At 35.7% G+C, this 22,785-nt stretch overlaps 1 protein-coding gene across 1 annotated transcript; it reads left to right on the plus strand.

The window, feature by feature from the left end:
- The first annotated feature begins 1,248 nt into the window (after nt 1-1,248).
- On the plus strand, nt 1,249-8,269 carry LOC117120462 (ankyrin repeat domain-containing protein 42-like). Its single transcript, XM_033265488.1, has 6 exons — nt 1,249-1,840; nt 3,221-3,393; nt 4,853-5,054; nt 6,396-6,560; nt 7,037-7,291; nt 8,040-8,269. The coding sequence occupies exons 1-6, from the start codon at nt 1,558-1,560 to the stop codon at nt 8,267-8,269; spliced, it is 1,308 nt and encodes a 435-aa protein (XP_033121379.1). The 5' UTR covers nt 1,249-1,557.
- Nucleotides 8,270-22,785: the final 14,516 nt, after the last annotated feature.

Raw genomic sequence — 22,785 nt, forward strand, 5'->3', positions numbered from 1 at the left:
AATGATAAAGGCAAAGACATATTGATAAAAAAATTAATAATAATAATAACATCAGATAATAATAATAAAAAAAAGTAATAATAATGAAAATAACAATAATAATGAATGAATATCAAGATATTGCATTGAAGAGAATTAAGTTAGTTATTAAAACAAGATTTTGCACAGTACGAAGCAGTGGCGCCAGCAGAAAGTCAGGGCCGGCCAGAATTGCAAGAATTTAGAAGCCATTCCAATCAATGCGATGCAATTGCACTTTTATTCATTTTAATATTATAGCGGATTATTGTAGTTTAATGATTCTTATTCTGTAAATCAAACATTATGCTTTTTTATCTGCTTATATATTGATAGGTAAAGATTCAAGATACCTGTAGTTTTAATGAGTGAAGGGTGTGTCGTATATTAACAATACCATGTGTCACTGATGATGATGTGTCACTGATGATGATGAGAATCATGGTTAATTTTTTACATTGTGATGGCCAATTAGGAAATTCATGTCATTTGGAACTTCTGACCTGAGTCTTTTCAGCTCGAAAAGACCCAGATTTGCTGGTGTATAGACTTTTTTTTATACAATTCTAAAAATAGACCTAGGGCATGAGTCCAAAAATCAAGGCTAAGAAAAGTAAAAGACTTGATCAAGGAATAAATTTAGATGTGGCCTTCTGTTTAAGGTGGCCTAGGCCATAGCCTATTAGCTAGATGAAAACATCACAAAATTTAACCTGTCAGCACCGACCAAAAAAATGTTTAATGTGTATTCTCTCAAAAGCTTTCCAAAATGTTTTTAATTTCTTAAGTTTTGACGATGCTATCGTCAGAATAGTAAATTTATGACAAGTTCTTCAAACACAACTATTCATCATTTCAAATGTAGTATTTGCGCGAGTTCAAGAATTTCCATACACACAGCTAAAATTATAAAATGCAGAAAATAAATATAGCAACAATTATAACATATTCTGTAATATTATTTTTATATTTGTAGTTGGTATAGCAGCTAGATACTCACTGACATCTAAGCCTGATTTTTTTGGGGGAAAAGAGAGAGAGCAGCTACAGGCTGCAAAAACTGTTTGTTTTCTTTTGTCCTGAAAAACTATTGTGTATGTCCATGGAGGTATACCTCCATGGTATATCTAAGTGCATTGTGTTGCAAAACCACTCCAAGTCATTGATCTTTGTTTATTTTACTCTTTCTGTAAAAACACTCAATGCAATGTTTGAGTACTGCGTCATGGTAATCACTAGTCTTCAAGACAGTTTTCCCAATCATTGATCATGACACAGTCGATTTGCTACCCTTTGCTCATTGTTGTAAGGTTTTTGCAGTAAATTTGTTGCCAAGATAATTAAGTGGATACTGGCAGATGGTTGGAACTCTGACTATAGGCAAACAGTACATGTTTAGTATTGTGGAACTGATTCTCAAGACTACCAAGAATAAGTCTACTGTACAATATTGATCATGGCCAACAGAAGTTAAGATTTTCTTGTTTTTTTCTTGTCAACTTTGTTGGGTTTTATACTGTGAGTTATTTACTTCCATGCATGGCAACTAAAAAATTCAAGCCCAAGAGTGAAAACAGAGTTGTAACTCTAGCTAAGCCCATGACAACACATGAGAAGGTGTATCGAATGTTGAAGACACCACAAACTCCACACTCTCCATCTCCTGCTGATGATAAGATACATGCGCTTGCATTTTCATCATTTTCTAAAGAAGCCAGACAGCTTTCGGAGACTTCTGCGTTGTCTAGATCACCATCATTGCTAACAGGTCGCAATGGAAGTGCTAGACCTTCTAGTCTTGAGGTGAATCCATCTATTGCAGGTACATATTGTTTGTTGCTAAATTTTTCTACTACCAACCTGACCCCTTTTCCTTGTACTGATGTTTTACTTTGTGTCAGTGATGTGAAGCTTTGCTTAAAGTTGATGTCAGTGGTATTGGTGCTTTGCTCGAGGTATGGATCCAGAGGGTGGGAGCCACTGGGGGAAGAAGCCCTCCAAAGCTCCGTGGAGGCTTCTGTTTTTACCTGCATTCTTCATGTTGTTGTCCTCAAGTTGTCGTCATTGGTAGTAAATTGTTTGTTAGTTACTGATAACTAAAGTTTGGTATTATTCTGATTGGTTTCAAACTCCTTATCAATTCTCAGAGAAAAATCACATGCACGGTGGGGAGGCTACAGTATGCTTTTACTGCTCAGCGTAAAATGAGCATTTTTAGTTATTTTAACTATTATTTACATATAATGTAATTAACATGGAGAACTCAAGATTATTAGCCAATAGGTACAGTACATTTTGTCAATTAACATTATGTTTTTAACATTCTTTTAACATTATGTAATTTTTACCCATTAATAAGCACTGTATTGATCTGTAGATACTCGTAATTCGTGTATGATTCTACTTTCGTCAAAAAGTAGACTTAGGGTGTAGGTAGTGTAAAAAAGTAGCCTAATAGGTATGTATAGAAATATTGTGAAAGGTTGTAGCTGTCATTTTACCAAAGAGTATAGAACTGCAAGATGTCCAACTGCCCTTATTTTGTATGCAGGCAATCAAACATTAAAAAGTATTGCCACGAAGGTGCGTGTCCTTAAAAAGAATGTAAAAGGCGTTCGTATCGAACATGCGCTGCGTTTCGAAACACGAACATACGTTCTATAGATTGGAAGCGCAGCACTTCTTTGATTCAAACTCCTTTTACATTCTTTTTTTTAAGGACACGCCCCTTCCTGGTGTTAATTTTTGAGATAGGATTGCGTTCCAACAAAACCTCAACAGTCAGACCTGCTGTTATATACTCTTTGATTTTACTTTCTGCTGCTCATCCAGAGTATAAAATATAATAAAAGCTGCTGTCATAATGTACACTGAGGCAGCCTCTCTGGATATTTCATTTAGAGTTTCTTTATATGTTTCTATAATGTTTACATTTTTTAACCATCCGACCAAATTTAACCATCACAGATCATGTAATGCCGTGGAATTTGTTGGATGTATTACTGTTACATGCAATTTCAAAATGTGTACTTTAAATTTCAATATAATAAAGAGAAATTAATTCAATTTTTAATTGTTATTAATGACATAAAATTTGTTCAACAGTAACTCCAACTGATTTTGCAAAGTGACATGAAGATGATGAGGGCCAGGCAAAGACCAAAATAACTTTCTATTGGTGAATACTCATTATGTTTTGCAGATACAACTCTTGCCTTGGTAGAAGCAGCAGAGAAAGGCAGTTTAAATGAAGTACATAATCTCTTGGTCGGAACATACTTTGATGCTGATTACAAAAGGGATGAAGATTTTCGAACAGCTCTTCAGAGAGCCTGCCAGTATGGCCATACTAAAGTAGTTGAAGAGCTTTTGAAGGTGAAAATTTAGTACAGAGATTTCTTTATTTTTTTCTTATTTTGAACAAGATTCCCATTCATGCAATAATTTTATCCACCTCCTGATTTTATGGATGTATTTTGCCATGAAATATATACAAAAAATATCATAAAAATCATTTTTGAAATTAATTATCAACTTGAGCATAAAAAGTAGTGTATTTATAATATGTTTACCCATAATTTTACATCAAAAAATGTTACAAACATTTCCAGTCACATACATCCAGTCACAAACATATTATCAAGGTACAGTACATTCGTGACGTGTACATTCCCCTTTTGTGCACTGTGTGTTTACTCCATAACTACTTTGACCCTAAGGTTAACTTGGCCAGTAAGCTAGGCTTACTCTACGTTTAGTACTGATTGTTGAAAAGCAGGCTATACAGCCTAAGTCAGAGTTAATTTTTATCAGACTTTGTAAAATACTTCTTATATCAATAGTTTAGGCCTCCTATATTTTTTTAAATTTTTAATAATGATAAAAACTGTCAGACATGTTTCCCCTACAATTTATTATTAGGAGGAATCAGTAAAACAAATGTTAAGCTTCTATTCACAACACAACAACATATTCTCTGTTGTTAGTATTGTGAGAACAAAAATTTTAACCATTGTTTTATTTAAATACTGACATGATCTAGTATTCAGATAGGGTGAATCATCATTGTTTGTTTGTATCTTAATGGTAGTCGCGCAAAAATATTGTTCTGTTAATTAAATCTTTTATTGGTCATTTTAAATTGCATTCTGGGTAATTGATGTCATATGTAGAATATCAGCCCAGTAACCGTTTCATGTGGAGTCAAAAATGCAGTTGCAATGCGGTTCTTACATTATCTTGCTAATCTCATAGTAAAATGCCAGGGGCGGAAGCAAGGGGGTGCAAAGGTTACGGTCACACCCCTCTAAATTCTATTAGGAAAAATAGTTGTGTATTGTTGATATGAATTATTGGTAAGATTTTTGGTATGAGTGTGCAATTTCCTGGCACCCAGAGCTCGATATTCTCAAAATTTTCGCGCCTCGGGCTTAGGTGATGTAGACTATTCACGGACCCATGGGCTCGGATCACTGGGGAAAATGACACAGGTTTTGGCGAAAGAGCGCAGAAGGCCTACAGCCAGAGTACATCTTATTTTATAAATAACCGAATTACTCTGAGTGTATTTTCTATGGTACCGTACATCACACATTAGATCTCTGTGGTTGCCGAAAATAGCTGATGAAGGATCATGAGCGTTTGTAATTGGCGCTTCCTTTTGACTATATTATAATGGTGATGTGATGATGGTGAATTTTACTATTTAAAAGTGTCATTTCTAGAGGTACTATTCTTTAATTTTCTCACCTCAGCCCTTTCTCATCTCTCACAAATAGTTAAGATGCATGTCACAGAGTTCACTATCTTTTTATTAAAATGTTATCGTTTTTAGGCAGGCGCAGACCCGAACTATACACTGAGGTCAGGAAAGACATTGTTGCATGAAGCCTGTGTTTTAGGCCATTATCATATAGTATTGCTACTTTTGGACTTTGTTGAAGATGTTGATAGCATTGATAAGGAAGGTCAAAATGCATGCCACACAGCAGCTTATCATGGAGAGAATGAGTGCCTCACTTTGCTAGCTGACAAAGGTATAAAGTAAAACTTGTTATAATTCTAGTTATTTCCATGGCACTCACACCTCTAATTTTATGGCCTATATAAAAAAAAAACGTACCTGTATTATAAAAATATTTACATAACAGTAAATACTTTGTGTTGGTGTTTACCTTTCTACTGTATTGTTTTATGTACCATAGTTCAAAGCTGTGTTTGCTTTACATTAATTTTGGTCAAAGTGACCAGGTACAGTACATGGTACAAATAAAATCCAATGCGAACGACCTGTGTAACATTCTCTAAGCAAGTTCAACTGAGTAAATGTGCTCAGGAAAAATAACCAGGCTGTTTTTCCTGTGCACAAAAGTCGGGTGTGAACAGTGTGACTCGGTTAATAAATCTTCCTGATAGTAATGCGCATTATTATATTTCTTTTCTGAAATTTTTACTGACCACACATGCCCAAACTTCTACTAATTTTAAAACCTACTGCATATTAAATCCAAGTTCAAACAACAGTTTGATTTGATCAAGGTGAATTTAATCTTTATAATAATATAATAATAATAATATGTCTTTCTTATATAGCACTTCACATTACTACCGTGGTCATTGGATCAAACATATGGAACACATACTCCAAGTTAAATTATTGAATTAAATTATATTATTATTTTATATTATTGCAGCAGTAATCAGCGCATTTGTGTTGGAACCTACCAGGTACCCACTTGTACTCCTGGGTGGAGAGAGGCAAGGACACAAGCGATTTGCACAGCGCAAGTTTCAAACCCCGACCTCGAGGTTGGGAGTCCAAGCCACAACCGATGCACCAACTGCTTCTAGTGCTGTTAAAATTAATCCAATTCAAACAGAGCTTTCAGTGGTACCTTGTTTTCAGATGTAGAATTTAAATATGAATTTTTACACTCCAAAATATAAATCTAATTAATTAATTACACAATAATTGCGGAATGGAGATGTAGCTTGGTGGTTATGTGCTTGCCTTCCAATTTCAGGGTCTTGGGTTCAAATCCTGTGACAGCACAGTATATTTTTTCACGGCTAAAAACATCTCCACTCCCTAAGCCTCGTAATCAGACTTCACTAATAAAATCATCACGAGGGCAGCTGACTTAAAGAGTTATAGGGATTCATTTGCTTAAGCTGGCACCGATCATTTCTTTGCTGATCGAGTAAATAAAATGAAAGTAAAACAAATTATTTATTTTATTTCAGAGGACCCCTGAATCTTCTACAATATGCTGTATAGGGTCACCCCTTATAGTAAAAAAAACAATTGGATTATTGCTACTCAATATACATTTGTAGTATAATGCTTACAGTACAACACAAATGAATTCATTTTATAGGAGCTGACTGTACACTTGCTGACAATAGAGGGCGGTCACCAGCTCACCTGGCAGCGCAGAAAAACCATCCCAAAATCCTGGAGAGCTTAGCTGAACGAGGTGTTGATATTGAAAGTGGTGACAAGAATGGAAAACGACCAGTACATTATGCTGCAATGCATGGCGGTACTGTACTTTTTTTATTTCTCTCTTTTTTCGGGGAAAAATCTTGATGTTGACAAGCTACTAATTTGATGTATTACTAAAGTTTCTCCTGGACCTTTCTAATGCATGATGGGCTTTTAAAAGGAACTGATGCTAATTCACCATTAAAAGCAGTATTTTATGGCTATATAAAGTGATTCAATTCCAGCCACAGCATTCTGATGGGCAGGGTAATGTTATGTTCCTCAGAAAACATAATGCGAGTTACCAGGGGTGATTTAATGTTATTTGTCAAAACTCAGATTATGAATTAATAACTATTCAGTATTTGTCTTCTTTCAGTGTGACTCTTTGAATCAATAACAACACAGCCTACAGTATTGTATATGGTTTTCAATAACAACACAGCCTATTGTATGGTTTTCAATAACAACACAGCCTACAGTATTGTGTATGTTTTCAATAACAACACAACATATGGTTTTCTTTCTCACCAGGTTTAGAGTGTCTGGTAAAATTACTACAGTGTGACTGTGATACATCAATCCGCGACCATTCAGGTTGCATGGCGGCTCACTATGCCGCAGCTTATAACCACATTGAATGCCTGCGTTTTTTAGTAAAGCATGGTGCTGCCTTCAGCAGCTTGGATTCATCAGGAAAAACATTAGCCCATAGTGCTGCTCAGAATGGGGCCATGACATCCCTTCATTGGCTACTTGAAAAAGGTGCAGAGACAAATGATCAAGATGGTAAGACCATGAAAACTTTTTTTATTATATTCTACAGTTTTTAACTTGTGGTTTTTCAGAAAAATTGATATGTGTTTATTCTATATCTATGTTAGTATTGTAAGTGGAAGGTTATATAACTCTCCTCCCAAAAACTAAACAATTGAAATATTTCTTTCCCACATTTCAAAGATAATCATACTTGGTATGAGGTAATATTATTTCCTCCTCAGTGCAGGATAAAGTAACTAAACTTTCATGTTGTATGAATCAAGTTACTTGATGTTGAATGCTAACGAAGTAAATTCAAAATGATATTAGTGTAAGGTGGCAGTAGATTACACAAAGATTCAAGATTCAAGAAATTTTATTTTTTCATATAAAAATACAGAAAATTGCATTGCTTGGCAGATGACAAAAAATAAAATGAATACATACAGTACCAAGTTAAACAAGAAGGTGCAAAAAGAGCCATACAATTTACAATAAAAATAATAAGGAAAGACAGTTCAAAAGTTAAAACCCAATAAAATGTCTTAAAACACAATAACTACTGTACATATTTATTTATTCTTTTGCTCTGATATTGTTGTGCTTGCCAGTTTTCCAGATATAACAATTTCATTTAGGTTTCAACATTTCAAGGTCCTTTATTGTTGCAAATGCCATCAAGGGCCATTATCCGTTTCGTAACTACTTACTATGTATTTATTACAATCAGAATAAATAATCCGACTGCATCACTGGCTTGATTTTCTCATTTATACAGGCAATGGTAATACACTGGGACACCTTGCAGCTGCAGGTGGACATGCAAAGTGTTTCAACTGCTACCTCCAACATGGTGGTAGTTTAGAATTAACCAATAAACGAAATGAAACAGTGTTGGACATTGCAAGGAGATTTGGACATCCACTGCTTATGAACAGGGCCTGTAAGTTTGTAAATAGTACTTACTCCCATTATTTTTTCTATTACCTTTCACATCCAACGGCTTAATGTTACATGTACCATGTATATAACTTCTCAATTACAAGGTAGAACGATGTTTTAGAAACCAAGTCTCTTGTAGTGACGCAGATTACTGTAACATATATTGTATGGCCTTCTGCAAAAATCAGTAAGCTGTATCTACTTCAAAACTTGGCTAAACGCTTGGTTTCAGGTGTATCAAAGTACGGACATATCACCCCTTCATTGCAACAACTTCACTATTTACTGTACAAGTTAAACAGCGAATTATTTTCAAGGTGCTGCTATTTGTATTTAAATCCAGTGGCGGCCCATAGGTTAAAATGTAGGGTAGGGCTAATGGCTGCTTGTGGGAAAATTTCCATCCAGCCTACAGTCACTGCATTCTATATAGTTAAAATACAAATACAGTATTTATTCGAATAGATGCCACATCTGGAATAAACGCCTCCTCCAATACACGGGGCGTTTATTTTTTCCTCCAATACATGCCTCCTAAATGATTGTATCCCATGCCTTTCTCGATTAAACGCTCCCTTAAAACCCCTTCTCAACAATAAATGCCCCGAGGCGTTTATTTGAATAAATACTGTATATTGTTTTAGTTTCTTCTCAAAAGATGTCTATTCCAGCAAGTTTAACAAGGTACAATCTAATTTATACAATTAAGTTTCTTCTTTACCGATCGTCTGTATGCAGATCTAGTCACACTTTCATCATTGAAATTTTAGAATTTTTCAGGCAATACATATTACCTAGGGATTTAGCTGCACGATATTTTATTGCTTGAAGAGGAAGAGTTCAATTTATTTATAAGAGAACTAAGCTTATAACTTGGTTTATATCATTTGTTTTTTTTAATTAAATAAATTTGCAATTTTATTCAAATTTTGTGTCTCATTGAAAAGTGATAACTAAAATTGTTATCATTGTGAAAGAGTTAATTGCAGTAGAACCCCTGTTAAGGGGACACCTTCAGGACCAAAAAAGTGTCCCCTTAATAGGGGTGTCCCCTGAATAGGTATGTTGTAGAAGTGGATTTGGTACAGTGGGAATGACATGATTTCCCAACCTCGACTTTGGGGTTTCAGTCCCTCACTGTACTGTACATTTCGGGTGTGCCCTTGAGCTGAGGCACTTTATCTGTATTGCTTCTCCTATAATCACCTGTCTTGTTGGGCTCGTAGGTAGATCATACAGGCCCGTATGGTACATGTTATGCCCTCCCAATTTCATCAAACCATCACTGCATGGGTTCTATCCACCCAGGAGTATAAATGTGTACCTGCTGCGGTTGTCTACTCCTGCAATGTTTTGTGTTTACAAAGAAAAGGCGCTGTATAAATAATATAAATAATAATAATGATGTTAAATTATAACGTTGAATGAATTGTTCTAAAGTCTCAAACAGAATGGTAGCTTCTGTCAATGTGAAGCAAAAGCATTACTCTCCATAGTCTACAGGAAGCTAACTGTTGAGTCAACGTATCAGCGATATGCTGAGGGTTTCCCTGACACCAACAAGACACTGTCGTCAGCACAAACAATATGCCAACGACAGTGCAAATTGGTAATGAGATTGTCTCCTTGGCTTATGTTAAGCATTTCAAAAATATTTAAAAATTATTTATTGCCACTGTTAAAATCATATGTGTGTTATGCTTATGCCACTTTTGTAGACTTTTTGTGAAGAATAGGCGAAGAGATTATGACCAAAAAGTCCTCTAAAAATCGTCGAGGTGGCAATGGAAGTACTACCGGCTAATATTGATATTTTTGGAAAATATAGGTCTTGAGAAGTTCAGAACTCAAAATTACCCAGAATCCCTTTGGGGAAGACCTTCAAACGACGCATTCAAAATGGCCGCCTTTTTTCATTTTAAATCAAGATAATATTTTAATTCAGGTTAAAATGACATTACTCAAAAACAAACATTCAATTATACCTGAAATTTATTTTATTAACATTTTAACAGAATATTAGGGTACAAAAGATATTAAAAAGGTTGCCCGTCGGGACACACCCTATTTATTTTTGGTTGCCCGACGCAAATATGTGGTTGCCCTGGGACGTCAGGCAGGCGATTCTGCAAGTCCTGATTAAATTGTTAGCCTTGACAATTGTTCGTGAATCAGTAAAATCTTTAGACCTCCTCTTTAAATGCTCCATAAATGATTACATTTATAATGCACGGTAGTTAAGTCGCAGGATTTTCCTAGGTGACAGCTACCGGAGCTGACCCAGAATACTGGCACCAAGATACCTCTGTGTATACGGCAGAGATGGCAACGCCATTTCATCATCTGGAGAGCGCATATTCCTTCACTTGGCGAAAGATCAACTTATTTTAGTATATATAATGTGTGTGTGTGTGTGTATAAAAGCGATTTCCACCCCTAATTTGCATATTTATGCTAATAAGGTCGACAAAATGGCACTTCCGGTCATTTTTGAAGAAAATGTTCCATTAGAGTAAATAGAAACATGCATGTTCTGAACAACTTTAAGAAAGAAGCAACTTTCTACATGTGGTTACCAAGATATAAGTACCCTACATTTCCAGACCTAATTTGCATATTTTAGCTAATTTGCGTATGAAGATGAGCGTAAACAAATTGGTGACTCATTTTATTCGATTCAGCATACTTCAAAGTATATATTTCATCCAAAAAACTAAAATGATCACAAAAATACCGCGGGAGCCTATTTTTGGACATATGTTCAATAAAGTTGGATTTAATCAGTAACTACGTGCACGAGTACATTAAAGATAGGGTATGCAGTTGGCAACCCATGTGGAGGTAGGTCCCGGTATAGCTAGAGAACTGGCCAAGTTCGTGAAACCGTATTCAATTTTAATTATGGTAGGCATATATATATATATGTATGTATGTATGTATATATATATATATATATATATATATATAATATATATATATATATATGTGTGTGTGTGTGTTATGCCATAAATAAGATGCTCACGAATATAGATTTATCATATGTTTATCAGAATGCAAATGAATGCCAAGCCTTTCACATTGAGATGTTAAGTTTATCACGAATTTAATGTATGGATGTTAGTTATTAATATGCCTATTTCTTATTGGAAAGAAAGGATAAAGCCATTCATATGTTAAACATGAGATTTTATCTGCATGTTATTAGCCCGATGTTATTGCTATTTGTGCGGTGCACAGATAATTTCTGCGAAGCAGCCAATTTATATTCTTGACAGCAATTTTACCTCTGAAAGTCATTGTTTGTCAAAAAACAAGGGCCTAAGACGACTGAAAAGCGGGTTTTCCTTCTTTCGTTCTGCCGGGTAAAATCAATTACTTTAGGCGACGTTTGTAGACTAACCTACACGTACCAACGTCCGCATGTCGCGACGCTTGAGTATTACTATTCAGCGTTTTTACTATATTTCTAGGTTTCCTATTTCTACGTTTAATCGGCCCAAGTCTCAGCCATATTTTGAGGCCAATATTATTTACGAACCCAGTTAAACTTGTTTACTAGCCTATTTCAGCGTGCTAATTATTAAATTTAGGCGACGCTTGTTGTAGACTGGCATACACGGTACCATCGCTCGTTTTTACTATGTTTCTACGTCAGCTCGTCAGTGTTCTAATATAGACAATGGGTTGTGTCTCATATTTTATTGGTGATCCGCTCCGCTAGCGGATCACCTCTTGTTATTGTCCGAGATCTTTTTTTTTTTCATTCTAGGTTCTCCCCATTTCTTGTTAGCACGATATCTAAAAATTGGCACGAGTTTCATACATGCACGCTTCAACAAACATTTAGCTTAGCCTGGAATAGTCACAATAAGGTTTTCAAAGTGCGCAGTTATGCGTGTCGTCATCTACGCGCAATTTTGCATTTTTACATTATCGATCATATCAGCCTAACAAATTGGCATTTCGAAATCGTATTAAGTGAGCATAAACTTCAAGTCAATGCTGAATGTAATTTACCCTAATTTTACGCGTGCGCGTCATAACGCGCGCGTACGCGTGCGTCAAACTTTTAAAATGCTCGAAATCACATTTAGATTAAATTAAAGCACGTTTCAGGCCATTTTGAGCATTTCAAATTTTTTTTAAATTTACTATTACGCGTGCGCATTTTTACGCACGCAGCACGTATGGAAGCTATAAATTATTATTTTTTTTTTTTGTCACATTTTGGGTTTCTGACATTGTTTTGACAGGTTTTCAATCTTTTCAATCACTCTATGGCCAATAACAATGCCGTACGCGCGCATCAAACATAGTGACCTTTGTGCGCATTTGTGCCGATATACAGTGAAATTTTGCTGAAATCTGGCCTAATTTTAAACAGATTATGACGTCATCATATTGCCATCTGAATTCAACAAACTGAATATTATCGATGACCTCATTTTAGCAAATGCGCATTTGAGCGTATCTCGCTTATTCTTGATCGATTATCTTCCCACTTTGAGTATGTTGTAGCTGAGGCAAGTATAGGGTTTTGCTTACCCCCCTCATCTTTCTTTCGTCCAGCCTTTGATGACCCCATAATCACCTTAATCAGTCGTGATTTTTGAATCATATTTAGTGGGTATAAACTTCAGGTCATGGTTAAATGTTAGGAACATTATATTTTTGTGCGCATGTAATAACGCGAGCGTTCGCGTGCGTCAAAATTAATATATGCTTTATATCATGTCTTTTTTTAAATCAGTTATAATGTGACCCCTAACTTTTATTACATATTCTGAAAGCACATGAGCTGTAGATATGATTTTATATACCAAAATAGCTGATCGGACATTGTGACGTTATCATATTGCCATCTGATTTTAAAAACAAGAAAAAAATATATTTCTTTTCTTAAAACGTTGATGACGTCATATAATCTTAACCATTCGTCATTTCTGAATAATATTAAATGGGCTTATACTTCAGATCAAGTTTGAATGTTCGGTATCTTACTTTTTTGTTTGCGCGTCTTAACGTGCGCGTACACGTGCGTCAAATATTACATATGCTTATAATTAGGCCTATTTATAATCAAATATAGCTCCTTAGGATGAAAGGTGACTCCCAATTTTTATTACATATTCTAAAAGCTGATGAGTTGTAGATATGATTTTATATATCATAATAGCTGATCGGACATTGTGACGTCACCATATTGCCATCCTGAAGTAAAAAAACCTGAATTTTTATATGATAAATACTATGAATGATCATTACTCCTTCACCAACAGGCGTTTGTCAATGAAAGTTGATACATATATATCTCATATCAGGAGACAACAGTGATATTACGACGCACGACGTGCGCATACGCATGAGTAAATCTTTTAAAATGCTCAAAATTCTTTTTTAACAAACTAAATTAGCGTATTTTGCCATTATCAGCATTTAATTATTGTTCAATCTGCCATGCGCACACTTCCTCGTGGGTCAAAGTGCGGTGGATCACCTAGCTCATCCTCAGTGACGAGTTCAAATCTAGTTTATTTTCTTTTTATTATTCATTATTTTCACTTGACTCGTATAAATAATTTAGTTTGAAGAACATTTATATGCAGTTGTACTTCGCAGCACTTCACTTGCAATTTGCAATTTCTAGTTGGTAACGTCTTATTTGTTGAGTGGAACTAAACGTTCTACCGTTCAATTCATGTTGATATGGTACCATGTGAAATTGAAGATTGAACCTGTGCTTTGGAACTGTGACGTATATAAAAGCGTTCTAGTGCAATCCAGAGTCGTAGAGGTACTTGTTCGTGTTTGTGCACACACGTGCATACCTTCCTTGTTCCGAAGGCCAGATTTCGATAGCAAGTTGTAGTGCCTGTAGGAAACCGTGGCAGTAGTCGGTTCAGAGCGCTACATTCGGCTATGATCAAACCGACATATCTTTTAATTATTAATAATCTTTTTTTTTTTTATTTATTGTCATCCGTATTGTCATGTTTATTATGTTAATGCAGGGAAGTGATATATTTTCCTTGTTGAGATGCCACATTTGACAAAGGCAATTAAATTACTTTATAATTGTAATTTCTTGTATATCTATTTTGTTGTGGTCTAATATTGTCAGATCCGGGTAGCTCATCACATTCCCTCTTTACTATTGAATCCAATCACAGATGTGACAGACTTATGTGTCTACTTTGCCATCAAGGGGCAGTAGACACAAAAATGCAAAGCTGTAAAATATCTGGCACAAGATGAGCTAGATGGACAGATTGGGTGTCGTTTTACCCTTAAATGTTGACATTAACATTACACTTTAATGGTTATTTTAGACTTTGTAATTTCAAAATAAATCCAAGATGGCCTCTGCCGTTATCCTAATAAATACATAAAACTGTAATATATCTGATGTTTTACATAACTATGCAAGGTAAAAGTCCTGGTAGGGAATAACCTATAACTTGCAGCTTTAAACCTGGCTGAATTGCTCACAGCTCATTCAAAAATTTTCTTTTCCCCACAGGAGATGTCCGATCAGCTGCTGACAGGTGCATTTTCGTCTTTTCACAACCGGATACACCATTTGCAATTCATTGGATGTTTGGCGACAAACTGATCTATATTTCAAAATGCTAAAATTAATAATCAGGTTCGGTTACCCTCTAATTATGCTGTTTGGAGATCACTTCTAGCCCGTGGTCTCTATTTAGAGGTTTCTAATAGGCCTACGAGACCGAACCCAGAGACAAACCTAAATTCCAAGTACACAAGTGGTCTCGGATTAGAGGGCGAACTGTATATTGAATCTCTACGTTATTAAATTTGTATAACTGTGTACCAAAATCCCTATAGGAGGAGGCAATTTCGCGTTTTCGGTGTTTTTTTTTTTTTTTTGGTTTTATTTTTTTGGTTTTTTTTTGTTTATTTTTTTTTTTTTGCATATCTTAAGAATAGGCCTGCTGAAAACAACTAAAACATGAAAAGCGGCCTTTGTTGTCACAACAAAAAAGAAAAATCAAAATGAAAAAAACCATTGTGAAAGAAATGTGTTGATGTCCTGTTTGTTGAAAATTTTGATATCTGGTGTAGGAGTAAAGCATGAAGAAGGAAGCTGGTTCCAAGGACAGGGTGTTAGTTAAAGGAATATATGATTGCATGTGCCTGTGTGAAACCACTATTCTGAAAATGGCCACTTGATATTTGTTCTACATTTTTAAAAATAAGGCTTCCTAATAATATTATTAATGAACTTACACGATGGAACGTTGCTTAAACTATTGAGACACGAGCTTTCGCTAGATTCGTAGTTGAAATTCATGGCATACCTGATGGAGCTAGCTAAAATTAGCAAAATGTTGTGTCTCATTAATGTTGTGTTAGTCAAAAAAACGTGCTACAGTACCATTATTGAATGGGTGCGAATTTGTGGACAAAATGGGAGGGGGATAATGACATAGCCCTTCTGAGTAGGCGGAGAGCCCACAAATGTAGAAATTAACCACAACTGCAATAATAAACACAAATGTCAAAACATTGTACCCGCAAATGTCTAAATAACTGCAAATGTCATAACATGTCAACCGCAAATATAAAAAACTAGATTTGAACTCGTCACTGAGGACGAGTTAGGTGATCCGCCGCACTTTGACCCACGAGGAAGTGTGCGCGTGGCGGATTGAACAATAATTAAATGCTGATAATGGCAAAATACACTAATTTAGTTTGTTGAAAAAGAATTTTGAGCATTTTAAAACATTCACTCGTGCGTACGCGCACGTCATGACGCACGTGCGCATTTTAATGTCATTGTTGTTTCCTGATATAAGATATATATGTATCAACTTTCATTGACAAACGCCTGTTGGTGAAGGAGTAATGATCATTCATAGTTACTTATCATATAAAAATTCAGTTATTTTACTTCAGGATGGCAATATGGTGACGTCATAATGTCCCATCAGCCCTTATGATATATAAAAAATCATATATACAACTGGAAGATAATCGATCAAGAATAAGTAAGGTACGCTCAAATGCGCATTTGCTAAAATGAGGTCATCGATAATATTCAGTTTGTTGAATTCAGATGGCAATATGATGACGTAATAATGTTCGATCAGCCATTATGACCTATAAAATCATATTTACAACTCATGTGCTTTCAGAATATGTAATAAAAATTGTGGGTCACCTTTCATCCTAAAGAACTGTAACTGTTTAAAATTAGGCCTGATTTTAGCAAAATTTCACTGTATATCGGCACAAATGCGCACAAAGGTCACTATGTTTGATGCGTGCGTACGGCATTGTTATTGGCCATAGAGTGATTGAAAGATTGGAAACTTGTCAAAACAAATGTCAGGAACCCAAAATGTGAAAAAAAATTAATTTATAGCTTCCATACGTGCTGCGCGCGTAAAAATGCGCACACGTAGTAGTAAATTTCAAAAAATTTCGAAATGCTCAAAATGGCGTGTAACGTGCTCTATTTTAGACAAGTGATTTCAAGCATTTTGAAATTTTGGCGCACGCGTTACGAAGCACACGCGTAAAATTAGGGTACAGTACATTTAAAATTGACCTGAAGTTAATGCTCACTTAATACGATTTTAAAATAGCAAATGGTTACGCTATGATCGATAATGTAAAAACGCAAAATTGCGCGTAGCCGACGTCACGCATGACTGGTCACCTTGAAAACCTTACCGTAACTATTCCAGGAGAAGCCAAAATGATCGATGAAATGACTGTGTGCGTAACTGGTAGCAATTTTGAGATATCGTGCGAACAGAAATGGGGAGAAAGAAAAAAAAGATGATCCTGACAATTACAATAGGTTATCTGCTCTCTCGAGAAGCTAGAAAAACTAGATTTGAACTCGCCACTGAGGAAGAGTTTGGTGATCCGCCGCACTTTGACCCACGAAGAAGTGTGCGCGTGGCGGATTGAACAATAATTAAATGCTGATAATGGCAAAATACGCTAATTTAGTTTGTTAAAAAGAATTTTGAGCATTTTAAAAGATTTACTCATGCGTACGCGCACGTCATGACGCACGTGCGCATCTTAATGTCAGTGTTGTCTCCTGATATGAGATATATATGTATCAACTTTCATTTGACAAACGCCTGTTGGTGAAGGAGTAATGATCATTCATAGTATTTATCATATAAAAATTCAGTTTTTTTAACTTCTGGAGGCAATATGGTGACGTCACAATGTCTGATCAGCTATTATGATATATAAAATCATATCTTGTGCTTTAAGAATATGTAATAAAAATTGGGGGTCACCTTTCATCCTAAGGAGCTATGTTTGATTAAAAATAGGCCTAATTATAAGCATATGTAATATTTAACGCACGCGTACGCGAACGTTAAGACGCGCAAACAAGTCGACATACTAAAAATTGTATGTTGTCATGGCGAGATAGATTATCTTGACAAGTCGACATAATAAAAGTTGTATGTTGTCATGGTGAGATAAATTATCTTGACAAGTCGACATAATAAAAATGTTATGTTGTCTTGGCGAGATAGGTTATCTTGACAAGTCGACATAATAACCATATCAACATCATTTTGGCAGCAAAGCCTATATGTTCAATGTCAACCTGTCCAATGGTGATATTCTCATTGATCAATAATGGCGGCCATCTTGAATTGCAAAATGGCTGCCGCTTTTACAGTAAAAATAACAATAGTTGTGCTATTAGAGCAGGTACCAACTGATTTTGGCAGCAAACCCTATATTTTCAATGTCAACCTGCCTAATGGTGAGATTCTTACGAATCATACATGGCAGCCATATTGAATTTCAAAATGGCTGCCATTTTCACAGTAATAATAACCATAATTGTGCTATTAAAGCAGGTATCGATATTATTTTGATAGCAAAACTTGTGTTTTCAATGTCAACCTGTTCAAATGATATTCTTAATGTAATGGTGGCCCCCTTGAAATACAAAATGGCCAAAACATTTCAAGCAAACACTTATACATGCCTGCAATCCCTCTTTGGCCAGGAGACTCCTGTTTTGGTATTCTGACTCCAGGTCAATTTCTCAAGTTTTTCGTGCTCTTCCAGTGTATAAAAAAAATGGCATTATACATTAATTGTAGTCTTTTTGCAATAACACACTACGGAAAACCCTCAACAATTAAGTTATATATTTCAATACGTTGCTCGGCGACAGCATCGCTTCTCCTTGAATGGTGCTTGAAACAAGACAAGACGATAGGGCCTTTTAAAGTGAGGCAATGGTCTGTCTGAAATCGTTTTAAAATGGAGGTCAATAATATGATAATTACAACTAGAACACAGTACTTGCATAAAGCAGAAATAGTGACGTAGCGGACCAGACCTTATGTTGAATAATTGGACATGAAGTTGCAGTTGCTAAAATACCAGTCCAGTAATTATAGAAAACGCACTTTTAGACAAGTATTGAATCCAGATTTTGTATCTTGTACTGAAAAAAGGCTAGAAAATGAGAAATTAATCCATATAGACATAGCCTGTAGGCATTTTGTCTTGTGTAGACACAAGACAAAATGTGGTTCAATTAAACACACAAGTTATTTAAAATCAATACCGTACTTTTATTATTGGAATATATATCATAAGAATCATGAGATTTGCCCTTATAATACATTAATAGCTGAAGCCTCCAAGGGGAGGGTTTACACATGTAATGGGAAAACCTCTCCCCACCCCATGACCGAATTCCCACGTTTTTTACTATCAAAACGTTAGCATGTATGATAACTGCATTATTTTCTTAAAGTAAATATGTCGATTGAAAAAGATTTTATTACGAACTTAATAACACATTAACCAGTCCAGTGATATATATGCCAGCTGTCTTACTCAAAATGACTGACATTTTTTCAGATGCATGTCATGTGTTTTTACAATATCAGCCACTCCGGTATTAATCTAGAAATTACATAAGAGTTCCTAAATCAGCAGATCAACATATCTTGTTAGAACAATAAAACTTGTGTCATGCTATTCTTCTCTGCCATCTACACATTTGAAACTAAAAATTATTTCATTAGGTATTATTGTTTAGGAGTTTGCATGGCGAAGTAACAATAATTAAAAAAAATGTAGTGGTAGTAGATATCTACATGGTGTAGAGCAAACTGGTGTAGTCAAACATGAACAAGATCAAGAACCACAATGGAAACAATTACACGGACTCACTCTCTCATCATTAATGATTAAATTGTTAGGCATACGTACCACCTATGCCCGTCAAATTAGCCTCATTTTATACTACTAGTTTTTAAAGCAAGTTCAGTTATTATGGTGTAGACGTCTGTTTAAACAGACGTCTACACCATAAAATCGGGCATAAAATTATAGTTCTTGCGCAATTTTTTCTGGAACTCACATTTAACCACCACTATGACTGCTTTGGGTGCTGGAAGAGTAAAATATGTTGTTGGCATGACCCATTAATATTGCTCCCATCAACAATTCTTTCTTGACTGAGATAATATTTTAATTGAAGTGTCATCTACAGACTTGTAAAAAAGTCATATCAAGGTAACCACGGTACTTGCAAGTTTCCTATTTTTTTCATTTGCAATAACCAACATTGATATAAGATATGGCAAGTAAGCATTTATTTGTTTGGTGTCTAAGGCGGTTTATAAAATACAGTAGCATCAATGTGTCTGTCATTTGGTGCATCCTGATAATGTTTGACATCTTCCGACAATTGAAAGTGTTGACTTTGGTATCTGTTCCCTAAACAATAACCAACTTTTTAAACTGCATTCTGCAAATGGATGTGCCCATGTGCCATAGATGACTTGATTTTGCCAAAAGATAATATCTATCACAGACACATGTTTTATTGCCAAATTTCTTTCGATGTCATATCAATTGGTTTTGCTTTGTTCTTTTAATGGTTTGCACTTCACTAAATCTTCACTAAATGGCGAGTCGAATGGCCAAGCGGTTAGCAGGGGCGCCGCAAGCTATAGCCATAATATCGGCGCTGGTTCGAACGGCACGCTCGCCTATGGTTCTGGTGGTAGAACAAGTCTTCTCGGATAAGGACTATAAGGGTTACCGGGTAGCACAGACATGAAGGGACCCTTAGGGGCGAAGAAAGTCATTGATCGAGTTCCTAGTCCACACATCACCAGCGCATTGAGACTTCGGTATAATGCGCTATACCAAATCCCACCACATTACATTACATTACATCTTGAAAATCATATCTGTCGAATTTTTAACAAAGTTGGGCTGTTTTATCTGGTTTGTAATCGTTAGTCTGTGTCTTTGATGCTGTCATAATTTATGATTCATATATTGATCATGTTAAACTCTAACCATTGCAAAGATAAGTAAACAACCTCTGTCGTTGTTCTATTAACTTGATACGTTGTCCCCAATCCCACAAGTATATTTTGGTATTGCCAAATGGTAAAAATACCAATGAAGTAGATCCAACTCTTATTTTTTTGGAAAAATAACCCATAGTGAATAAAAAAAAGTAGTTCTTGTTCTACTGTCTTTGCCGATTAAATTCCCTGTGCACCTAATTGTGAGACCTCTTCCTTTCAAAAAAATTGACTGCGATTTAATTTAATCTGCATGGGAATATTAACTGTGTACTGTTTAATATCTGTCTCTTATACACATCTAGATGTGTATAAGAGACAGGTAGTGTAGGGCATTATATAGTTTGCATTTGCAGTAGGTTTAACACATTTAATACAATTATCGATATTTAAGTTAAATTTCTTAGATATTTTAGACTTAAAAAAACATACGTAAGACAGTTTTGGTCACTCAGTTACCATTCTCAAACTAACGTGTAGAAATCTGCATATCTATCTCCAGCTTGCCGACTGGTTGTATTGTGTCGGCCAACCTCTTCTGGTCTGATGTAAGAAGGAGTCCCTAGGTCTTGTTGTGGGTCGACAAAAATTGTTCCTACACATGGGACAACTGGTGTACTCCATCGTCTCTGTTAATATTATTGTCTTTACTACTGAACCATTTAGATCCTTTTTCATCTACTGCCGACATCAGTTCCCCCTGTAACTTGTAGTATTTCCAATCTGGGATGTGGTTGTGTGTGACCATATGTCCAGTGATTGCTGATTTGTGCATGTCTCATTAAGAAGAACCCATGTTGGCTCTAGTTCGTACCCCTTTATTTATATTTTTCAACCTCATTTCATGTTCACTTTAGCGGTCAAACCTTTTACTATTGGTGACCACATAATAACTCTAAGGTGAGTGTTTGCTCATGGAATCTTGTTTTTCGGATGCACTAGTTCTCTCAACTTATTTTGATGTCAGGAATCATGTTTTAAAGTTGTGTGTGCTCATTCGATCTGATCTTTCCGATAGACCACTGACATACAGAATCATGACAAAGCACCTTTTGGATTTCTCTTTGGTACTTCAAATGTGTTGTCTTTCTGTCTTCATGGTCCAAGAAAGGTATGATTCCACTTGGAATATAACCATTAGACAGGTTAATTTGTTGATAGGTTTTCAATTGAAACTTGGGTTTTGCAATTAATAATTGAATTTACTTCGCAAAAAACTAAGCAGTTTGTGTTAGAAATTGTTCGGCCATTTCGAAATTCAAAATGGCCACCATTCTTGATCCGTGTGTATATCACCATTCGACAGCTTGACATTGAAAACACAGGGTTTAGCTACCTAAATCATGTTGACCTGCTCTAATGGCACAGTTATGTTTTTTATTACTGTGAAAATGGCAGCCATTTTTAAATTCAAGATGGCCGCCATTTATGATTCGTGAGAATACGACCGTTAGACAGATTGAAATTGAAAACCTATGGTTTGCTGCCACAAATAAGTTGATACCTGCTCTAATAGCACAATTATTGCTATTTTACTTTCAAACTGGCAGCCATTTTGAAAGTCAAGATGGCTGCCATTTATGGTTTGTGAGAATATCACCATTGGAAAGGTTGACATTGAGAACATAGGGTTTGGTACCAAAATCATGTCGATACCTACCCTAATAGCGCAGTTATGGTTACTTTTACTGTATAAATGGCGGCCATTTTGAAATTCCAAAATGGCCGCCAAGACAATCTCGGAAAAAATGGACCATTGCATTTTTGGATTCAGCATACCGAAAATACCAGGAAATTGCAATAAAATTGCTTTGTGCAAGCATATCTCGCAAACCTGTTTTTTGGACTTTAGGTTTTCTCACTATTAGTCACTATCTGAGGATTTAGCAGCTGTTCCGTAATTGGTAATTGGTTCAGAAAAATTAGTGTTTCTGTACTGGGTTGTTACCCTCTGTATCTAGAGTGTTTCTCCAGTCCAATAACGCCAAGTAAATGTCTTTGTTGTCTATTTTAGCTTTCCTGATGAGATTTTTAGCTATGTTGACAGTGGCTTCAGCTTTCCCATTTATTTGGATATGCAGTGGAGAGCTTGTGGTATGTTCAAAATCCCATGCTTTGGGAAAATCTTCGTACTCTTTTGAGATGAATTGCGGACCGTTGTCTGTTACCACTCTTCTACGTATTCCGTGTCGGTTGGTACATTCTATGACAGTGCTCGATGTAGTA

Source organism: Anneissia japonica, unplaced genomic scaffold (genome assembly GCF_011630105.1).
Source record: "Anneissia japonica isolate Jap-2015-1 unplaced genomic scaffold, ASM1163010v1 scaffold287781_len67199_cov139, whole genome shotgun sequence".
Taxonomy (NCBI): domain Eukaryota; kingdom Metazoa; phylum Echinodermata; class Crinoidea; order Comatulida; family Comatulidae; genus Anneissia; species Anneissia japonica.

What these genes read in the sequence shown, in the direction of transcription:
- LOC117120462 (XM_033265488.1), top strand. Translation starts at nt 1,558, where the DNA reads ATGGCAACTAAAAAATTCAAGCCCAAGAGTGAAAACAGAGTTGTAACT. An exon ending in TTATGCTGCAATGCATGGCG is followed by an intron (nt 6,561 to 7,036) that starts GTACTGTACTTT and finishes CTTTCTCACCAG; the next exon opens with GTTTAGAGTGTCTGGTAAAA. An exon ending in AGAGACAAATGATCAAGATG is followed by an intron (nt 7,292 to 8,039) that starts GTAAGACCATGA and finishes TCATTTATACAG; the next exon opens with GCAATGGTAATACACTGGGA.